At 37.1% G+C, this 23632-nt stretch overlaps 1 protein-coding gene across 2 annotated transcripts; it reads right to left on the bottom strand.

Annotated features, from left to right (window-relative positions):
* Nucleotides 1-13401: 13401 nt before the first annotated feature.
* On the bottom strand, nt 13402-20946 carry LOC107898693 (probable sphingolipid transporter spinster homolog 2). Of its 2 annotated transcripts, none has more exons than XM_016824215.2 (16): nt 20666-20946; nt 20291-20422; nt 20073-20174; nt 19464-19568; nt 19288-19363; nt 19112-19186; nt 18840-18942; nt 18682-18747; nt 17605-17692; nt 16867-16964; nt 16575-16651; nt 16333-16446; nt 15616-15735; nt 15110-15238; nt 14345-14423; nt 13402-13929 (listed from the first exon to the last, which is right to left on the bottom strand). In XM_016824215.2, exons 1-16 carry the CDS (start codon nt 20725-20727, stop codon nt 13808-13810), a joined length of 1548 nt encoding a protein of 515 aa, XP_016679704.1. In that variant the 5' UTR covers nt 20728-20946; the 3' UTR covers nt 13402-13807. The 2 variants fall into 2 exon arrangements, with proteins under 2 accessions (XP_016679704.1, XP_016679712.1); XM_016824223.2 differs by having other exon boundaries at nt 17605-17686.
* Between the last annotated feature and the right edge of the window lie 2686 nt (nt 20947-23632).

Below are 23632 nucleotides of genomic sequence, written 5' to 3'. Positions count from 1 at the left end.
AATCAACTTAGGGTCTCTGGTTCCCATTGCCTTTGACTGATAAATTACCAATGCGAATCCCAAATACTCAATACCTTGATTTTGCGTTCCATAGCCTGCGGATTCCCATGATACATGCTTCATATTCCGCCATGTTATTTGTGCAATCAAAATCTAGTTTACAGGTGAAAGGATAATGATCACCGTTTGGAGATACCAAGACTGCCCCAATCCCGTTGCCCATGGCATTTGAGGCTTCGTCAAAATTTAATTTCCAAGTATTGCCTTCTTGTGTGCTCGCTTCAGTAGTTGCCACATACATCAGATCCTCATTTGGGAAGTCAAAGTTCAAAGGCTCATAATCGTCCAGGGCTCTACTTGCTAGAAAATCTGCTATCGCGCCTCCCTTTTACAGCCTTTTGATTCACATAGGTTATGTCAAATTCAGATAGTAGAATTTGCCATCGGGCCATCCTTCCGTTTAGAGCAGTTGACTCCATCATGTATTTCAGAAGGTCTAACTTTGAGATTAACCAAGTCGTATGGTACAACATGTATTGTCTCAATCTCCGAGTAGTCCAAACCAATGCGCAACATAATTTTTCAATTGGCGAATATCTCGTTTCGCATTCAGTGAACTTCTTACTGAGATAATAGATCGCTCTTTCTTTTCGTCCTGACTCATCATGTTGGCCGAGCACGCACCCCATGGAATTCTCAAATACTGCCAAGTATAGTATCAGTGGTTTGTCAGGGCAAGGTGGCATCAGTACTGAGGCGTTGGACAAGTAATGTTTAACTCTTCGAAAGTTTCCTGGCACTTCTCATCCCATACACCCTGGGTTGTGTTTCCTAAGAAGACGGAATATGGGGTCACATTTCTCAGTTAATTGTGAAATGAATCGAGCGATGTAATTAGTCTTCCTAGGAAACCCCGAACTTCTTTTTGAGTACTGGCGGAGTAATTCTTGTATGCTTAACTTTGTCTGGTCAATTTCATTCCTTTTCGCTGACTAAGAATCCTAGCAGTTTTCCTGATCTAGCCCGAAAGTACACTTGCTGGGTTAGTTTTAGCTGGAACTTCCTTAACCTCAGAACAGTTTTCTCAGAATTGCACGTGTTCCTTTTTGTTTGGATTTGCGATCATGTCATCAACATAACTTCTATCTCTTTATGCATCATATCGTGGAATAATGCTACCATGGCTCTCTGATACGTTGCTCCCGCATTTTTCAATCCAAAAGGCATCACTTTATAACAAAACGTCCCCCACATCGTTATGAATGTGGTCTTCTCCCTGTCTTCAGAAAGCATCTTAATTTGGTTGTACCCGGAGAAACCATCCATGAAAGAGAACAGTGAGTATCCGGCCGTGTTTTCTACCAAGGTATCGATATGAGGCAGTGGGAAATTATCTTTTGGGCTGGCTTTGTTCAAGTCTCTGTAGTCCACACACATTCGCACCTTCCCATCTTTCTTAGGAACAGGGACTATATTGGCTACCCATTCTGAGTACTTGACCACCTGTAAGAAACCAGCATCAAATTGCTTCTTGACTTCTTCCTTTATTTTTAGCAAGACATCAGGCCTCATCCTTCGAAGCTTTTGTTGGACTGGTTTGCATTCTTCCTTTATAGGCAATCGGTGTACCACGATATCAGTACTTAAACCTGGCATATCTTGGTAGGACCATGCGAAGACATCTTTAAACTCTTGAAGCAACTCAACAAGGTCTCGCCTTGTTTCCTTGGCAATGCAAGTGCCAACTTTTACCTCTCTGCCCTCTTCTAAGATCACAACTTCTACTAATTCCTTATAGGGTAGAATTTGTTTTTCTTCTTCTTCCATCATTCTTAACAAATCCGGAGATAAAATGCTGTCTTGGTCACCCTCAAAATCTTGAGGATCATCTATACTCATGTCTTGCTCAAATAGAGACTCTGAATTAGTAACAGCGTCGCTCATCTCGTTGATATCTGAAGACCTGTTATTGGAACAAATGGAGGCCAAATAAAGAATCTAAGATACTTGTATGCATACTATGATTATAAAGGGAATGAAAAGAATGAAAGAATATTTGCTCAAGATGAAACTGAATGATAAGTTTTCACTGAATTAGATTTGGACATTGCCTTTTACAAAAGATTCTTATCACCCCAGGCTTAGGGCAACAAGTGTTCTGAATATTACTCTGAATTAGTTCTAAATGTTACAGGGATCTCTTCTGCAGTCCAGTTATCAAAACACTTCCAGGTTCGTAAGGACGAATGCCGATAAATTCCTTTCCACCCTTTCTTCCGCGGATATGGCATTGATGTCCAACCTCTCAATCCTTCCTTCTGTAACCTCCTCTTTCTCTTCAGGGTGGACAATTCCCCTTGAAACAAAAGTCTTAGATATATGGGGAAAGGTTATCGGCCCCCACTTGACTTCTATCCCGCCCAAATGTGCTCTTCTCTTTTCTTGCATTTTCTCCATCTCTTTCCTCCTTTCCCTCGCATTAGGCTTATATCCCAAACCATAACGGTCCTGTTTGTTAACTAGGATCGGTACTCCAACCCTTCCCTGGAGGTATTTTCCCAATCCTCTTCCAGGCAATGCTCCCTTTCCCATCGTTAGCTGTAAGCTCATTGACGTAGCTTTGGATATCTTAGGCTCTGGGATTTTGCTCATCTCGATGACAAATGTGGCATTTACGAATTCCAATGATCAGAATGAACATTCTATCGCTTCACTATCAGCCTCTATGTATGGCATATCATCGGTGACTGATGCAATGATGTCTTCTTCTGCACCTATAGTCACCAATCGACCCTCTATCACCAACTTTAACTTTTGGTGAAGTGACGATGGTACAGCTCCTGCAGAATGGATCCAAGGTCTCCCCAATAGGCAATTGTAAGATGGTTTAATATCCATTACCAAAAAGTCCACCTCGTATGTATTTGGGCCAATCAATAGAGGTATCTCGATTCTTCCCATCACTTTTCTCTCAGTGCCATCAAATGCTCTCACTATATTTTGGCATGATTTCACGTGAGAACTATCCACAGGTAGCCTGTTTAATGTGGACAGGGGCAGAACATTCAGGGCCGATCCATTGTCAACAAGTACCGCCGGTAGTATACACCCTTTGCAACGGGCAGTGATGTGCAAGGCCTTGGTAGATCCCATACCGCCTGGCGGGATCTCATCATCGTTGAAGAAGATGAAGTTATCGGCATTTATATTGTTAACCAGGCGATCCAATTTGTTCACTGAGATATCTTTAGCGACATAAGTCTCATTTAGCACTTTTACCAACGCATTACGATGTATCTCTGAACTTAGAAGTAACTCGAGCACTGAGATGCGAGCGGGTTGCTTATGCAATTGTTCCACCACGCTATACTCGCTATGCTTCAAGAATTTTAGGAATTCTCTAGCCTCATTTTCAGTCACCGGTGTGTTAATTTGCGGTTCAATTTCGGTCGTCTTCGTTTTATCTTGTTCAACCGCCAAGGCTTTTCCTTTTATAGGTTCCCTTTTTGTATTTCCCAGGTCGTAACGTTTTCCACTACGCGTATAGAACCTGCGTCATTACCCTCTTCTGAAGCATTTATCGGGTTCTCCTCTCCCGTGATCATCACATTGCAGTCGTAATTCCAAGGAACCTTTTTGCTATCCTTGTAAGGAAAGGCTACAGGTTTTTGGATTATGACCCTTGGCGCCAGTTGTATTCCAGATCCTGTACTCGTTGGCCTTGAAATAATCACCACTGGGTGATTTGGGGCCTTTCCCGTAGGCCCCTCCTCCGAGGCATAAACTTCTCCATTTTCAAGTCCTTTGATCTCTTCATAAATTCTAGCTCTTTGTTGTTCATCAGATTTTGCACCATGGCCTTGAATTCAGTGCAGTTTTGAATGTCATGGTCTTCTTCAGCATGAAACTCGCAGTACGTCTTCGTTCCTTCGGGCCTTTCTTTTGAATCTTGTTTGATGAGACCTCCTTCTATCATTTGTCTCCAGACCCAACTCAATGGGGTTTTTATCTCTGCAATGTCGGTTTTGATTCTCTTTTTCTCACCTTCGATTATTGCGTTTACCCCTTTATCAGCATGGTTGGGTAACGGATTCGCTGCTACGTTGGGTCCTAATGGGTTGTCAAACTTCACAATCCCCATCTTAATGAACCTCTCCACCGCCTTTTTAAACCCAGTGCAGTTCTCGATTGAGTGTCCTGGTATCCCTGCATGGTATTCACATTGGGCATTTGTGTCATACCATTTGGGATATGGAGGTTGCATGGGCTCGAGATAAAATGGAGATACTATGTGTGCATCAAATAACTTCTGATACAGTTCCCCGTATGTTATTGGAATGGGCGTGAATTGAAGTCTCTCTGCGTTAGTCCTTGTGTTGGGTTCCTGCCTTGAGGGGGCTTGGTGACTAGTGGTTATCATTTTTGGAGGGCCAACAGTAATCGGTTTTGAATGGCTCTTGCTATATGTGCTTACGTTGTTTACTTCGCCCTCTTTTTTCCTTGGGGCTGGTCTTTTGAAGTTTTCCCCCGTGTCAATCTTACCGCTCCTTACCGCGTTCTCAATCATTTCACCGGACATTACCATATCCGAGAAGCTCTTGGTAGCACTCCCCAACATGTGGTTGATGAACGGGGCTTTCAAAGTGTTGATAAACAACATGGTGACCTCTTTTTCCAAAAGGGGTGGCTGGACTTGTGTTGCCACTTCTCTCCATCATTGGGCGTACTGCCTGAAATTCTCGCTAGGCTTTTTCTCCATGTTTTGTAACGTAATTCGATCGGGTGTTATATCCGTTACATGACTGTATTGCTTCATAAAAGCTTGCGCCAAGTCTCTCCATGAACTAACTTTAGCACGACTCAGTTGGTTGTACCATTTGGCTGCAGATCCGATCAAACTGTCCTGGAAGCAGTGGATTAACAGCTGATCGTTGTTGACGTATCCTGTCATTCTTCGACAGAACATAGTTATATGAGCTTCAGGACAACTAGTCCCATTATATTTTTCGAATTCCGGCATTTTGAACTTAGGTGGGAGTACTAAATCAGGGACCAAACTCAGATCCTTGGCGTCAACCCCGCGATGATAGTCGATGTTCTCCATGACTCTAAATTTTTCCTCTAACCATCTACATCGGTCCTCTAGTTGTTTTGGCAGGTTCATTCTTGTTTTTTCTGTTTCTGCCACATCATCGAGGTCCGGGACCACAGGATTAGTGGGATTATCCCCGGGATTAGAACCCGAGCCCATTTGAAAATGCAATGGTACCGAGGCACCAGCCAGATATTGAGGTCTAATGGTAACCGGTACCCTCTGTGGGTACACCTCTGGTTGTGCTTGGATGTTAGTTGGGGTGAAACCTGGAGGATAAATAGGGTCATCGTGATCTTCCCCAGCATCAACTACGGGGTCTTTTCCTTTGTTATTTCCTCCAGCCAATAACTGCTTTAATTGGTTCATCACAGTGTTCTGGGATTCTAACATGTCCTGCTGGATTTTTTCCAGTCGTTCATGCATCTGATCTTGCATCTCTTGTTGCAACTGTTCCAATCTTTCCAACCTTTGATCCATTGCTTTTGTTTGGCGACGAGTACCGTAGTGATATTTGATTAGATTTTTGTTGGTTTCCAGGGTAACTGTCATAATTTAATTTTATTAGGGTCATTTTATGAGATGTAATGCAAATGTATGAGATGAATGCAAAAAAGAGGCATTGATTCGAATTCAATTTCATTAGAAAACTTAACTAGAAAGCAAATTTCTTTACATAAAATAAATTACATATACGGCTTCGCCTTTATACCCAAAGCCTTAATCTTCATAAGAAGCCAAGCTAAATCTCGACCTCGGCTTGATTCTGACTCATATTTTAAACTCAATACATCGGCCTGAACTGCTAATGTTTGCAGATGATCAGCCACTTCCCGCACTTGAGTCACAGCTTCGCCCATAACGTAATCTCTATCTCTAATCTGCCTTTGAGAATAATGGAATTGCTCTTGCCATTGATCATTACTCCTCTCAAGAAGCTCCATTCGTAGCTCAGAATTGTGTAATGCGTCCTCAAGCTCCTCTACCTTTCCTTTCAGTTCTTCGATCTTATTTAAGCTTGCTCTTAATTCGATCATGGAGTTACGACTACGGTACGAGTGAAGTGACTTTTCTAGCTCTGCCACCTTGGCCTTTAATCCTGCCTTCTCATTTCGGCACTCTAACAAACTCCTTTCCAAAGCGTTTTCTCGAGCTCGAGCATCTTGAAATTTCTTTTCCCACTGATCGGCCCTATTCTTTTCCTCATTGATCTCTTGTCGCCACTGCTCTGACGTTTTACCCAGACCGACGGTTCTCATCGACAATCGCAGCTTCTTGTAATCTGTTTTTAGACTATCCAAATCCTCTTCAGCTTTGTTCTTTCCCTTCCTTAATTTCTCGGCTTCTAGCTTGTGGATATCGATGTCTAATCCCAAATGCACTCTTTCTTCTTCTAACTGTTCTATCCTCTTTCCCAACTCAGAATTTCTTTTCTCAAAGTCTCGTTTGATGATCTCTAATTCTGACGGAACTACTTGTAGATGCTCCTCTATAGACTGAACGCAATCTTCCCTCGGCTTAGGGATGTTGTCATTGACTCTTTTACTCCACCACCCATAATATTCTGAAGTTGCCATCGCTTCTACGGTAAATCTTTTCATTCGGTGAACCTGTTTCCAAGCGTTAGATATTTCTCGAGTTTTTCTCTTATAGTTTTCATCCTTATAAGAAAACTCACATTGAGCCAGCCCTTGTGTTGCTGGTATGAACTGTCTCGATCTATATTGTCTTAATACGAGTAAAGGGGCATAACCGACAGCTCCCCAAATTCCGAGTAAAGGGACCCAGTCGAAATCCCCACATCGATACAGGATCTCGTCGGGTACCATCCAAGGAGCTTTCCATTCAACGTCATCCTCCTGAAGATTTTAGAGAATCGTCATCCACTTCTCTTCCGTGATGTCGTCTCGTCTTGGTGTAGCAACTTGTTCCTTCAATGGGGAATAGTCTTCTGAGAAGACTCGATAGGAGACATTTTCCACCTTCCAAAAGTGACTATGGAACCACACCAATAGTAGCTGTGCGCATCCGATGAACCTTCCCTCCCCTGCTCTTCGACATGCGCTTAGAGATCTGAAGGTTTCTGCTAAGATTGCCGGGATGGGCGTGACTCCCTTACTAAGCCGATCGAACAAATCAGAGACGGCCTCATCTACGTGCCCTAAAGCTCTAGGGAAAATTACCAACCATAGATACTTAGAGCGAAGACATCCACTCTTTTCTTCACATCAGGGTGTGCTAATACTAAATCTCGCAAGCTTTTCCAAGGAACGCATTTACTGTTTCCTTTCTGTTGGATTCGGGCAGCGACCCACTGTTCGCTCATCCCCGTAATACTCATCAATTTTTGTAATAATGTTGGGACACTAGCAGCTCTAGAGTAGACCTTGTCAATTTGAATCTTTGGACACCGAAGCAAGGTCGTATATTCTTCCACGGTGGGTACCAAGTCCACTTTTCCAAAAGTGAAACAACTGTAAGCAGGATTCCAAAACTGGGCTAGGGCTCGGAATAAATGCTTGTCCACTTTGACACCAAGTAGGTGAGGCAAGTCCCCGTAATCACAGTAAAACATCTGCTTGGTCCCGTCGTCCCATTGATCCCATATTTCCTTCATTTCTCGAAGATCATTTTGGATTACGCTGATACGGGTGAAGTCCCATAACTCTGATACGTACCCTTCTGCAAGACTATCGCCTTTCTCTCTCCACATCGTCTCAGCCCATAATCGTACAGCTGCATTGTCTTCTACTTTATCAAGAAACCTCTTTTCCATGATAAGCTTTCTATCCATACTGAACGTGAATCAACACCTCTTTTGAAATGCAAATGCCATGCAATCACAAACAAAGCAAATTAGAGCTAGGATTTAAAGTAAACAGTAATAAATAAAGCATCTATTCGGTAAGCACTAGGGTCTGGAATAGCTCTATCTCGGTGGGTTCTTATGGTTCGCTATGTGTGGTTTGGTTCTAAAGTAAGGGTACCTGAACCAGCAGATTCCTCGATCCTCACCCATTATAGGCTCATATGGACCGAGTTTAGTTCAGGGGAATACATTTCCCTATGGCCATGCGGAGATGAAAATCTCACGAAGACATAGGTACGGATGTATCCCGGAAGCGATTCACTATCACATGCGGAGGTGAAAACCTCACGAAGGCGTAGTTTCTCACTCCCACTTAAAAGGGTATGACCAGCGGTCATGCAATGCAATGTGCAGAGGTATAAAATAAAATACAGAACACGATAAAAAATATAACTCAAAACAAAAGAGATGCAATGAGAGGATCGTAAATTTAAATCGAATTTTCAACTTTCGACAAAAAGACAAGAAATAATCAACACGTGGCTTGACCCTCTTATTGTCCCCAGTGGAGTCGCCAAGCTATTGACACCATTTTTTGATGAAACGGGGTCGACTTGGATTTAAAAAAAGAATGAAAACGGGAGTCGCCACCAATCCTTTTTTTGACGAGGTGTGATCGGGTCACCTCAAAAAGTGGTTGTTTTTAATAAATGATTTAATTTTATTAAAACAACAATTTTGGTCTACGAAATTCAGAAAAATGAGTTCGGGAGCCGGTTACGCACGAGGAAGGATTAGCACCCTCGATACGCCCAAAATTGGTACCTAGTTGATTAATTAGTGTTTTAGTGTCGAAAATTGAAAATTTGAAGAGTTTTAAAAAATGCGATCCTTAAAAGAAAATCTGATATCGTGAATTGAAACATAAGATTCTCTTGTTCCGAAAGAATATCACATCCAGCACGTTAGGACACGATACTCTAAACCATCGAAACCAAGATCACCTTATAGTTTAATGAAACCATAATTTGAAGCTTTAAGAGGATATTTGGCTATTTAGTCAAACGAGAAATCGAAACCCAGCACGTTAGGGCACGTTTTCTCGAGTTTCCGAACGCGAAATATTGCCTTGTTTAGAAAAATTTTCCTTTTGGTGTTTAGTGTCAATGCTTGACAAAACAATAACGAATGCGACAAGGTGAGCAAAGTAAAGTGAGTAACAACAATGCAATAGGCAAAATGAAATGACGAGGCGATTACATAAACAAAGCATACAAATAAATAAATAAAACTAACATTTTTTTAAAAAAAAAAGCACAAGCGTACGCGAATAAATAAACAAACACCAAATAACAATGATGACAAATAAATACAATTATGTAAAAATGTATATGCATGTATAATTTTAAGCCATAAAATAAGAAATGCATATAAATTATAGAATACGAAAACATAGGTAAATATATACATAAGATGGTATAAAAATATGTACATGGAAATGTATAAGAACTATATATAAATACTATATGTAAAATATATTAAAATAGAGACATAATATACGTAGATAAATATATATAAAACAAATATGTGTAATATAATTTTAGGATATATGCGTAAATGTATATATATTTAAAGAATGCATAGGTGATATACAAATATACTAACAAAATAATGATATTAAACCCTTAATAATACTACATAACATATACAGGTTAGTATTAAGTAGAATAACAACAATAAAATACTAAAAATATAATAATAGTAACGTTAATAGAATATATTAGTATAAATAATATTGAAATTAAAATAAAATAATGATGAGAAGTAAAAAAGGGATGAAAATCGAAATAAAAAAGGTTAGGGGCAATTTTAAAAAGAAATATATAAAAGAGAAGGACCAATTGGAACACGCTAAAACATGGGAAGGATTAAAAGTGAAAATATCCTGGGCCCATAATACTAAACTGGATCGTGGATCAAAGTGAAGCAACGCATGAATTAGCGAGCTAAATTTTAAAACATAAGGGAGGGAAATTGGGGCGCAAATTGAAGGTTGTGCGCAAGGGAAGGATTCAGCGCGCAATTTCCCCATTCACATAACATGGCGCAGATCCATTTTTCTATTCGGGCCCACGCGCGGACCCTTATGGTCATGGGCAGCACTGTTTTGTATTTCAGACCATTTTAAACCATTTTTCCCTTCCTTTCCTTTCAAATACCCATCCATTTTAACAAAAACCAGCAGCCTTGAAATTAAATTTGCTAGGGTTCCTTTTACAAGCGGCTGAATCTCTATCGATTTGGTGTCCAGCGGCGCGCAAAACAATTCCTGATTCTGTTGCTGTAAGTATTCGACCATGCCTTGAGGAAATTAGTAAGTATTTTCTTTTTTACTTGAGAAAAAATAAAACTTCAAATCTCATACATTTTTAAAAAAACGAAGAAAGTTCATAAAATAGAGATTCAACACCACTTGACCCCTCTCCCCTACTTTTGTATCTTAAAGTATTCGGGATCTCATTGGAGTCGATTTACCTACTAAAAGACGATCTAAACCAAACAAAAAAAGAAAAAAAAAGAACGAAAGAAAACTTGAGATTACCCTTGCAAATTCTTAATTGCTTTTTTTTTTTATATTTCTGTGCGTGTATATTCTGTGTGCGTCTGTGTTCGTGTTCCCCTTTTCTTTTATTTACTCTCGAAATAAAAAAAAGCAAGAAAATAATCACAAAGAGAAAGCCCAGGAGATTTAGATCGGAGAAATCACCTTCCAATATTGCTTTTTTTGTATTGCCTATTGTGTATTCGTTCGTAAAAAAATATCCCCCCCTCTACATTCGGATCTGGCCTTTATAGCCGTTTCTATACAACAATTTTTTTTAAAATTCTGGCCATTGCTCCTTGTCGTCTGCTCTGTCTTGGTGTTTGTTTCATTTTGCAGGGTATGGAGGGCCAGACGCGTGCGTGGAGAGTGGTGGTGGTAGTGCGCAAGGTGGCCAATGGTTGGCCGTTGGTGGGAAGCGGCGGCTGACAAGATGGGAGCTAGGGTTTGCTGCTGAAATCTTTTAAGCAAATGGGCTATTAGGGTTTTAAAATTTGGGCTCAGGTAGTTTTAGGATTGGGCTAGGTTGGTTTAGGGTATTGGGCTAGGTTGGTTTAGGCTTGGTTTAGGATGAGATGGGTATGGGGTTTAAGTAGCTTTGGTTATTGGGTTTTTGGGGTGGCCCAAAATTGGCCTGTACATTTATTATAGAATAAAAATTCGAATTTAATTTTAATATTTAAATAATATGTAGAGTTTTTTTAAAAAAAACACATTCGAATATAATGCCTTGGCAATTTGGGTTGGATGTAGACATCCCAAGTTGGAGAAAATCCCTACCAACCACCAAACTCGAACTTGGACGTCCCTACAAACCCTTCAGATCGCTTGAATCTAGCAAACTCAAATTTTATTTGTTTAAAATGAATAAAATCCTACCACATTTCAATTACTCTATCAACACTTTCATTCACTTTAATTTCATCTTTCAACTCTAAACCCTCCAAGGAAGAAGAGAAAGGTAGAAGAAAAGACAGCAATAAGGAAAAAACCAATAAAACTTTGGAATAGATTCCAAACCTTTAAATAGAGGTATAAAATGGCAGAAACAATCACCTTTTCATATCTTTGCAATATGGTCTTCACTGCCATTGACAATAAGTCCAGAAACATGAGCATCAACTGAATAGACAATGGAAGTATGACTAACCATCACCATTAATACTTTGCCACTTTGTGCCCATAACATGATGGAACTAATGCAAAAGAAACAGGTAGTAAGAGTTATTGCAACTATACATTCAAGTAATAAGAACATGATAAAAAAACTAAAAGAGAGACATAGGAGGGGAAATGAAGATAAATTTAGAACTGAAAGACAAGCCACCTTGTAGTGATAGGATAATAAAACAAAGGATGAAGGATACTAACCCATCATGTGACGCAGAAAGAATCCCCAATCCATGCATAACTGTCAAACCCCCGAACAATATCTGCACGATGCGTAGCAGCGTAAGTGCTTGTGCAAACTAGATTCCATAGTTGCATTGGCTTCGTGGAAATTGAATAATTATGTGGAATGTCAAACAATATAATTTTAAAAAATTAAGTAGTGATGAAATTAAAAGTTTTTGAAGTTAGATGATCAAAATAAAATATTCTTTTATATTCTTTATGAAGATGGGTGACTAAAACAAAATTTTTCTTTTTTATACTCTGCATGTTTGTTTTACCGTCTATGTTTGATTTCGTGATTGTCGTTTCTAAAGTTTAAATTTACATTCCCCTTAAAAGTATAATATATCTCACCATTATATCCAACTATTTGTAAATCAATTAACTTACTCGTTAATTTCTAAAATTGTCGATTAATAAATGATTGGGTAAAGTCTTCGAATTTTAATTTTCAAAATCTTGAATCTTGATTTTGTTAGTGGGCAAGCTCGATATTGATCATCTTTACTCCATCAAAATGTGCTGGAAGAACAAACAAAAGAGAGGAAGTACTACAAGAGGAAATCTTGACATCTATTATATTATGTTTCGGTAAAAATGGAACATCTATTTCGAAAAAAACAACAAATATAAAAAAACACACCGTTTCATTCTAACACGGGAACGGTAAATGTTACAATTTTCACTTAGATACTTTTATCATGGGCTTACGTGAGTACCTTCAATTGTCTGCCAAGTCTGTCAGATGTAAAAGATAGGCCAACACCTGTGAATTTAATTACTCATCCAAATTCTAGCATATATCATATTGTGATACATGCATGTCTGTGTATGATAAAGATTGATCTTAAACTACCCAGGCATTAATAATCCTTTGCTTCGTATTTATTGTGGCTATGGGGGAAGGGGAATTGTCTTCTATAACAAATAACAAGATTAACAAGGAATACACAAAATATCTTCCTTTTCCATCATACTTGATTTCAACAATCATTGTTGCCTTCTTTTTCCTATTCTTGGAAATTAAAAATGTGGTCATCAAATTTTACATCCAAAGATTAGCAACAACATAAACACTAAAAACCCTAAAACTTCTTTTCAAATCAAAGTTAATAATAAAACTTTAATGTCTAGTTTTGAAGAAAAAGATTATTTAATACACATGTATTACACTAATTAAACATGCAATAAAAAATAGCTAGCACAAATTTAAACTTGAAACTAAAAGGATAAATAAAAACTCTTACAAAAATAATACCTCTTCAAAACAAGCAAAAAAATTCGCTTTTCTTTCCCAAAAACAAGTCATGAGTAACTAAACATTACCAATTGAAGTTAGTTTATTGCTAACTCATTCTAAAACATGATAAAAAAAATTACTCCTATTTTATAGGATAAAGGTCTAATCTAATCCAAGTATAATTTACAATATATCTGCAAACAATCAGAAAATGGGAAAGAATGCAAAGACAATATACTACCCGGGGGGGGGGGAGGAAGGAGTTAACATATACCCATGATACATTACATCTATCAATGATACATAAGTATTTGATTAGTTGATATATCTACAAGGGATTATATTTAAATCATTTAAACAAAAACAAAAACAAAAACAAAAACAAAACAAAAAGAAGTAACGTTGTAAACGGAGTACCTTCATCAAATTCAACAGCAAAATACCATTGGTATCATATATTCCCTTTCTCCCCCTTACTTCTTGGAGACTCATTTAAGTTGCAAACTTATCATTACGTGATTCTTTACAAGAAATCTCATCATTTCCGGTGTAGATGTCGATTGAAACAAGTGACCAAAGAACGCCACCAAATTTCTGTCTTTTTGCTTCAACTACTGATTTTATTCACATTTGGGATGAGGCAAATGTTACTAGCATGCACCTCTGCAATTACACTTCACACAAACTTTCATCCACGTTTCCGTCAAGCAATGGCTTCCTACTAGTTATTCTGGGTGTAGAGACTGGTTGACTTCCATCATTAGACTTGTCGACGGCATGTAGGAAGACACCTGTCAGATAAACACCAATTATAAAACCTTCTGAAAAATAACCAATATATGAAAAGTTCAAGTTTTTTTATCAAGGAATCATGCTGCATCTAGATTTTTCAGTGTAATACAAGAGATAAAGAATGTTCTATCCTAAACTAGTAATCCCCAGAAAAACTTCACCTTGAGATCATACAGAAACAGTGTTGCATCATGATTAATTTCTGCTGCCCGACCGTTGTAGCACATAAACATAATTCTTTTTTTTTTTAGGGGAACATTTTATTAATCGTCCCTTTGTAAAAGTGATGCACGGTTAGTAGCTTTGAGTACATTGGTATGTTTCAAAGAGGCTTAATTTAAAAAAGAACAAAATAAAGAATCTATAATCTGATCTTTTCCAGGAAACATTATCAAAAACTTATTTATTACTCACCTATAAACCATATTCCAGCAGCAAGAAAGAGAATAGAGGTCAAAATAAGTGCAGTGTCCCTCCAATTGTTAATATGATCCTGCTCGTCAATGACGCAATAAAAAATTAAGTCCATAGTGAAAATAGATAGGTTGAAGTTGGAAAGACATGTAATAATTCATAAGATCCCAATTTGAAAGAAATAAAAATATATTCAGATTCTTGCATCAAGTAATGCTACAAGAAGCAGGATTAGAAATAGAAGCTAGGCAATTATAAAGGGTTGTGTTAAGAAATAAGCTAGTTAATAAGGTAAAGATAAGGTTAGCCATTAAACAGAACAAAACAGCTATCAGCAAGGGTCAAATTAGTTTTTCATAAACCTCTTTTAAATGAACAGAAACTATATATATATATATGCAACTCATATGTTATTATAATTTCATTTAACTTATTCAACAATGAAATTAATGTGAGTTTCAAGGATCAAATTTTCAACCCACACTTTTAGCAGTATTTTTTACAATAGTTTGACAAACTATTGTGTTTGACAACAATTACAGGACAACTGCAAGGCATGCTAAATTCTTTTAAGTTGAAAGTAATGTCAAAAATTAAGCACACTTCTAAAAGGTTGAAAGAATTTTCGAATATTGTGTTCAAAGTTAGAAAGGGCAAATAAAATTTTTGGAGAAATACAAATCAGAAAACAGCATATCAATGTAAATCAACAAGTCTACCACACCAAATACATGCCCATACAAGCTCAGATGTAAATGAACTCACCTGAAGAATCCCAACAAGTGGTGAGGAAGGTACATCGCCAAATATGTGAATCGATACAGTAGAGATTGCCATAGATAATGGTCTCAAACTCGGTCTTACACAATGGAGACATACATAATTGACTGGAGCCTGCAACAACAATGTTTGGGGAGAAAGTAACACTATAAATCAACAAAACTGGTCAAATGTTTGAATAATACTAGTCCAAAATAATAAATATTGTTCCAGTGCTGATGAATTCACTACAGTGGCAAATATGAACTTGAAAAGCTCCTATTTCAAAGGAGGAAAATGCTAATGGTTCAATATCAATAAACTAAAAAGCTATATGTGTTCAAAACAAGTGGGTAAGACTCGTTGAATAGATTCTAATTAAATCTTCCTCAAAATGAGAGTTACGCCTGCAGAAATACAAATATATAAGAATTTGGAGAAAAAACAAAATCATATCTAGCACACTCAAACACCAAAAAGGAAAAATCTAGCTCACTCCATTGTCATATTACCTGAGTTGCAAAAACAAGTAATTCACCCACAGCAAAAAGAACTATAAAACCATACAAGCTCCTGAGACAGAAAGCAGAGAAGCAAGATATTGCACCCAGAAATGTTGCACCTGAAAGAAGCTGTTATAGAAGCAAAGTAAGCCATATATAACGCAATAAAAGGAAACAACAGAAGGAGACAGTTTCATACTATAACAGCTAATAGTTAGTTTCATCTGGAAGTAGGATAGAATTACCCAATTTTATGAAAATCACAATATATCTGTTTGTCTTTGTTTGCTGGTTAATTTGTTATTTTTCTATAATTTGTAGTGTGTTTGGGATTTCTCCTTAACTGTGTATATTTAGAGAAGTAATATTGGAGGATAATTTCCATTAACAAAGTCCTATGTTCATCTTTTGTTTTATTACATCAGAGGCTTTATCAGGCAAAATAACAAAGAATACCACTTATAGTTCAATTTCTCTGAAAACCCTCTCCAGTTTATAGCAACTTATTTTTCCTATCCATATGAAAGAAACTGAATAGCCCTTTTCTTATAAGCATGCCATTCACACCAAACATCATTAAAGCAACCCAAACTTAGAATAAAAGCATTAGATATTGTAGCACTTATGCAATCTAGGATGAAACCACCAGATAATGTTCCTATATTTTGATAAGTATGTAAAATGAAACCATTCAGGCAAAACATCATCAAAACAAAACAAACTCACAATAAAAGCATTAGATATTGTAGCACCCATGCGATCTAGGATGAAGCCACCAGATATTGTTCCTAAAATCCCACATACAATTGTAACCCCTCCAAACAACATATCTGCACTCTTCTGCAAATAGCACAACTTAAATGAGTACAACACCAAAAGGAAGGGCAGGGTGATTCTTTGTGATGCCAAAAGAAAATACTAAAAAGAAGACTTTAAAGGATAAGAATGCAATTTGGAAGAAACCGTACCATATGATAAATATTATAACCAGCCTTTGGTCCCCAATAAGAGTATGCTCCAATGACAAAGTTGTATGCAATGTAACCTGACAGAGAAAATGTCAGTAAAGTAATATTTCACAAACCAAAGTAATACCATATGTAATAAATACAAGCTTTGCAGCAGTGATGAAAACAGAAACCACACATTTTTTATAGACTGTCTTAGAGATGGCCAGAAGCAAAATTTAACTTGCAAAAGTTGTTGCAAAAATAGAAAAACTCAGCATTACAAGTGGATGTGAGGAGGTCAAGAAAATACCAAAAACATTTACAACATAAACTTTATCCACCAAAAGCACTTTCACGTCTTTTGCAAACCGAGAGAGCTGATTCAAAATATTGTGTATGCTTTCCGACCTATCAATGAAAACAGGAACAATCAAGGTATTGAAGGAATGATAACTATCAAAGTACATGCCAAATGTTTCTGCACATCCATAGTATTAAATCCTTGAACAGATTAGCTTTTAACATCAGTAAAACAGGATAAGATACAATTATTCCAAGGATACATGACCCATTTTGACAATTACATTGGATGTTGGTTTATGCCCCACTGCCAAGTGCAAGGATATCACAGATTAAGGATTCCTCCATCACAAGGCTGGTTATTACCAGCTTATATTTTATGATCTTCATGTTTTGTGCACTTTTCATGTGCCCAACTCTTCATAAGCTCCAAAGTCATAGCAGCCATTCCCACCTTCCAACTAGGGGCTTATTGGTAAGAAGACTGATAGAAACAGGATGGAGCAGGGTTATGACCCTAATGTGTCCAACATTCTTAAGACAACTAGAATCCTAATGCTTTACGTATTATAAATCCTTTCAATCTAGTTTAGTATATGAATTTCTACCTTTCTTTAATAAATTTCTTATTGGGAAAAAGTACATAATATTTTGAAGAAGTTTTCCATCATGGGTTGACGAACCTCTCACTGACACGAATAGACTAATGAATGATTTATAAGAAAGCATGGGTTGAAGAGCCACTTACTTGGAAGTTTTACTCAATTTGTCACCAATGATACCATCACCTCCAACCAACATACGACCATCTAGTTTTGATGCCTTTGAATCTGCAACTAAGATAAGTTGAAATTTGAAAAAAAAAAAAAAAAAGAGAGGGTACTTTAATGGTTAGCAAGCAGCTTATTACAAGAAACATGCAAACCTTTTTCTTTTTTAAAAGAAAACTTATGAATGAACTTGATTTTAGTTGTACTTCTTTTCTTATTAGTATTTTCCTAGAACCAACAAACCAAAGGTTTTTAGTTGAGTTTTGTTTAGATTTTTAAACACATAATTTTATCTTAATTACAATCAAAATCAACTTGATCAACACTTGAATTCAGTTAGCAAGAAGTTGAACCAATCCATCACAAGAAAATCCATAGTAATTGCCAGTCCATACATTTGCAACATGATTACACGTTTTATCCTGGTTTAAAGATTTGGTCAAATATGAAAGGTCATTCACAGGAACAACAAGACAGAAATGCTGGAACAGGAGTATGAAAAAAATTAAATATCTATGGATGATTACAAATACTAACATGATAGACAGTCTTGTATAAGTACCTTTAGAATAAAAACAAAACAATAGGAGGAATTTAAAAGTTGCAGAACTTGTACGGCACATCAAGAGAGTAATTATAGAATCTAGAGAAGACCTTGCATTTGATCTGTCTTACTGAACGGACCAGGGATTGGCATCATAATGGAAATCCCATTACTTCTATGTTTTGGCTATATCCCAATAGAGATATAGAAAAACGTCTTAGGTAAAACATTTGGATAATGAAAACATGAGTGGCACATGATAAGTCAAATATTTTACATAAGAAGGGAAAAAAAAATTCCTTTGAATTTTGTTTTTGCCTAATTATGCAAAAGACTAGCTCTGCCACTTATAAGGGGGAGGACCAGACACCTTCTTTCTACTCTACCCAGTCTTGTTCAAATGCATGGATATATATTATGTGTTTAGCACCCTACCATTGAAAGCAACTTCAAAACAAATAGGAGAGCCAGTAATGAGTTAATATTATAAGAAAACTATAATAACAAGTACCATCAGTTACAGAAGAAACTGTCTCCACAGATGCCAATGCTTTTTTGGATTCAACAGGAGAAAAACCTATGGTTGAAGTTCAGTGATGTCAATAATTAAATTACTGTCAGATCATTAAAAAGAACATGAAATGCAGGTCACACATCAAAATAATTTACCTTTCAACTGCAAAGGTTTAACCAAAAAGCCAAAAACAGCAAATGGAAGCATCAACAATGCCTCTCCCCAGAATGCATAGCGCCAGTGGAAATGGCCCCCTACCTATATGATTAGCAAACACAGTTAGCACTTAATATTAGACTTCTTGAAGACGTGCCTAGATAGTACAGATGAATCATATGAAGTGCTTCGATCTAGGACTATATATCACATCCTTAATGTAAAACTAAGATATAAAGTGCAAACTAAAGAAAGGGATGTACAAACTTACATATCCACCATAAACATATCCAACAGCAATTCCAGTAGGTATGCACATATAAAACATTGCAAGCCAAGCCGTTTTCTGGAGAATGACAAAGAATTAGTATGATCATTTAGTTCTGGCAGGAAGGTTGTATTCATAGTTCTAAATTCTAGAGTTGAAAAAGAAATAAACAAATGAACCTGAGAAACAGGAGCATTGTCATCAATAAATGGAGCTGCAAGACTTATGAAAGAAGCTTCTCCAACACCAACCAGCCTAAAACATCAAGACCTGGCAATAAGTTAAACATTGGCACACACGCACACAACTTGGCACAAGAAATTAATGAAGAAGGCATTGAGATTGTTACACTTACATTCGGCATATCGCAATAAACCAAAAGGAAAATGCACTAGCACATCCAGCTACAGACAAGGTCCAAACAGATAATCCAACTCCAATAAGCCTAAAAGGGTTGTAGCTGCAATTATAGAAATAAACTGACATTGAAAACCAAATTGACATGTTTATCATCAAATATAGTGCAATAATTCCAAGAATTGAAATGATGAACTCCAAAAATTAGTGCTGGTTTTACATAGTATTTAAAGCGGCAGTTCTACTACCAAAATGGCACATTGGAAAACTTTAGTGCTATGTTTGGAAACATGAATTTGAGAATTTGGATTTCCTATATAAATTATGAAAATGAAATGAATATAACATGTATAAATTAATTAAGATTCAAGGATTATATATTTCAAAGGTATAAAAAACATGAATCTCAAAATTACAAATATATATATAGGAATATTAAATTCACCAGTAAATAGACATCCAACAAATTCATGAGTTTGAAGGAAATCATAAATGTTATATTTATGTGTTATATCACAAAACTTATAATATGTTTGAAACCAAAATTCCAAAACACAACCTAGATGTTCTCCAAGTACAATGCAAAGAACCATCGAAGGAAATTTACCTCTTTGCTAAGGAAGCAAATATTGGAGATGCCACGAGAAGCCCAACCATGAATGCAGACGATAAGAGACCATCTTGAAAGTTAGTCAAGTCAAATTCTCCCCTGCAAGTAAAAATCATTCACAGTAACACAACTGAAGCTAATCACGCTAAAAAAATATTTTACGATAGCTAAATTCACGCAGCAAAAGAGACGAATCGTTTGGAATAAAATCTTACTGAATTCCACTACCGGATTTGCAAATTCCCTTGTCATCACAAGTCTCACTACTCCCATTTACACCATTACTTGCTATGGCTCCTCGATCCACATAATTTATCATGTTAATCACACAAAATATAATCAACAACCTACAATAAATTTTAAAAAAAAAACAATATAAGTTAGGAGTTAGCATCTTTATCCAAAAAAGTCAACTAAAAAAAGCTATAGGTTCACCTAACTTGTCTTTTATCAACCCTAATTTTAGAAAGAAAGCAATAAAAATCTAGAAAAAGTGAAAGAAACTAGCATAATTTCAGGAATCATTCAAAAAAAGAAGGTTAAAATTGATTTTCTATTCTTTTCTTTTTTTTTAAAGAAAGAAGTTTTACCGTTTGGGAGTGAACCAGGAAGGAGGAGGAGAAGGATCCATAGAGGAGGAGGGAGGAACCATTTCTGGTGGTGGAACGTTTGATTGTGGAAATGAGGTTTGTTTTTCCTCTGCTTTTGGAGGAGCTGAAGAAGGTGACGCCACTAAAACTTGACCTGTTTTTAAAAAATAAAAGTCCTTTGGTTTGGTTGGTTACGCAACCATGACCGTGCCGCCTACTTCCTTTTAGATTTCGTAATTCGTCAATGTAAAATATATCCGAATATACGTAGGAGAGATTCACTGTAAAATGGATTTCATCTTTTTATCTTTCCAAAATTTGAAAATTTTGATAGTAACATGAGTTTATTCAGATGCAAATTACTTTAATCTACTAATATCCCCGAAGCGAAATAAAGAATTAAGAGTAAAGGAGGCTCCAAAGAGAAAATGCAGTGCATTTCATGGATAGAATATAGCAGTAAGACTTCAGTTGACCCAATTCTTTAACAACGGAATCCAGTTGGGGAGAGGATTTCTTTGCATAACAATTTCTTTTCTTTCACTTGGTAAAAAAATTTAATGGGTCAAGGTAACTTTTTTTTACTTTATAAATATCTCCTTCCTTTTTTATCCTATAAATTCCTCTCAAATTTTATTTTATTTTTCATTCCTATCTTTCTTTCAATTCTCTCAATCTCTTCCAATCTTTTTGTTCTACATTTATTGATATCCTCATCTAAAAATATTATTATTTTTAATTATATTGTATTTTATTTGTTCGAATTAATTTCTCACGAATGATCATCTCTTTGATTCATTTCGACAACAAGCATATTTCTGTCTCCCAATCAGCAATGGTATCTCCCAATCAGCAATGGTATGATGAAATTTTAAATTTTGTTATTTTCAATTATGTTAAATTTAATTAATTATTTTTAATAATTTGAAATAATTTTTTATGTTATAAATAGGCGGATGATCGTGTTTTGGAGGCGTTCATACATAATATAAGAAAGCCTCCCATCCCTCAAATTCGTGGCTACTTGCAAGAGGTTGGATTCTTGCATACATCTCACATGCTCAGGGGCTGTAAACTCGATCCTACACTAATCAGCGCATTGGTGAAAGATGGAGGCTCGAAGCACACACTTTCCACCTTTCATACGGCAAGTGTACAATCACACTCGAGGACGTAGCGTTACAACTCGGTCTACCGATGGATGGGCCAATTGTCACAGGATCCTCAGTCGTTCCCAGTAAAATGGACCTCTATAAAGCAATGTTAGGGAAGGTCCCGAACATGTTTGACGATGGTCGAATATCGATTAACTGGTTGGAGGATAATTTCGAAAAGCTTCTTGAAGACCCAACGGAGAAGGTTATAAAACAATACGCTTGAACATTCATCATGAGGTTAATCAGGGGAATTTTAATGCTTGATAAATCTCAAAATTTGGTGCACGTTAGGCGGCTACTACATCTAGTGGACTTCACTGAATGCTAAAAACTAAGTTGGGGGTCTATTGTCTTGTCCACGTTATATTGGGAGCTGTGTCGAGCCACAGTATCAAATATGACATGGATCGGTGGTTGTTTGCTCCTATTGCAGTCGTGGGCCTAGTGGCAACTACCATTTTTACGTCCTAGAGTGGCCGACCCATACGTGTTCCAGTTGGTGACGAGGTAAAACTTTTAAATTTATTAATAAATATGTAGTTTGTATGATAAATGTTTTTATTTATTATATTTTCGACTAATGTATCGCCTGTACAGGTTGAACCATGGGCTGAGTTACGCGGGATTGCCGGAGGAGCTTGAAGATTTTAGGCTACTATTAAATCAATGCTCCAAAGCCGAGGTTAGTTACTTATTATTTCTAACTTATATTAATTACACAATGATTAGTAAAAAAATTGTACGTAACGATATTTGTAATTCTACTTTTTAGTTTAAATGTATATTGTATGCCGACACTAATATCATATCTTGCATCCTACCAGAAGTGTTTGTAAACCGAGATATGTAGGGCACAAAGGTGCCATTGATAGTGTACGCGACAGTGGAAATGCATGATTTGGGTGTTACGGTAGTTCAAGTGGAGGCAATGAATTCCACCGCCACAGAGAGACATGAATAAGCTGCATAAGGTGGACATGCTAGGGAAGAACGACGAAGATTAGGTAGAGAAGCACAATGAGCACATCCAGGCTTGGGATTATAGGATGGAATCCTTAATTGTCCTCAATCCATTTTTCTCAACGGATACGACAGTAGATACCGATTACATGACGCGGTTCAAAGTCACCGGAAAACAGTATCTACTATTGTCGGAAGCGAGGAGTAGGTAAAATTTGGCCAAAGAGGCAATGACGACCATCACAGCAGCAACATAGAAGGGGACGCTATCGCACGACGGGTCATTATCGACTCCAGCAGAAGAAGCGTCACCTATGTTTACACAATAATCGAGTCTGTTCACTTCACTTGTTCTTTTTTTACTTCACAAACCCCATGTTTCATTCACAAGCCACCACACTACGCACCACTACCATACGTGGACAATTATTCTGTTCTCATAGGTATATATTTCGAGGCACTGACGTCCCTCGCATTCTTCACCCCCATGCCAGTATTAATGCTGAGCCAGATGTCCGGTCAGATGCCGGTGCATGCATCACCACCGATGACAACACCAATACAAATGCTCATGCAGCAGTCGATGTCAGTGTCGATGCCGAGGACAATGCTAATGTACCTGAGATTTGGGTCACCTTATTATTACACGTCGATAGTGATACAACCATCGCACACATTTTCCCCGATAAGACGATTGATGTATTTTTTTTCTAAATAGTACGATATAAATATATATTTTTGGAATAAATAAATAAACCGAGGTTTTTCATTTGAACATCACATTTGTTTTCGTTATTGTCTAACATGAGTTATGTGTAAGTTAACAAGAGATAACAAATTTGAAACACCT

This window comes from Gossypium hirsutum, chromosome A11 (assembly GCF_007990345.1).
Source record: "Gossypium hirsutum isolate 1008001.06 chromosome A11, Gossypium_hirsutum_v2.1, whole genome shotgun sequence".
Taxonomy (NCBI): Eukaryota; Viridiplantae; Streptophyta; class Magnoliopsida; order Malvales; family Malvaceae; genus Gossypium; species Gossypium hirsutum.
This window is presented reverse-complemented; position numbering and strand designations above follow the sequence as displayed.

Coding starts and splice junctions, on each gene's coding strand:
- LOC107898693 (XM_016824215.2), bottom strand. CDS start 20,727: ATGGTTCCTCCCTCCTCCTCTATGGATCCTTCTCCTCCTCCTTCCTGG. Junction 16,652..16,866: donor TTATGTTGTAAATGTTTTTG/GTATTTTCTTGA, acceptor TTTCTCTGTCAG/GTTACATTGCATACAACTTT. Junction 16,447..16,574: donor GTTATAATATTTATCATATG/GTACGGTTTCTT, acceptor TGCTATTTGCAG/AAGAGTGCAGATATGTTGTT.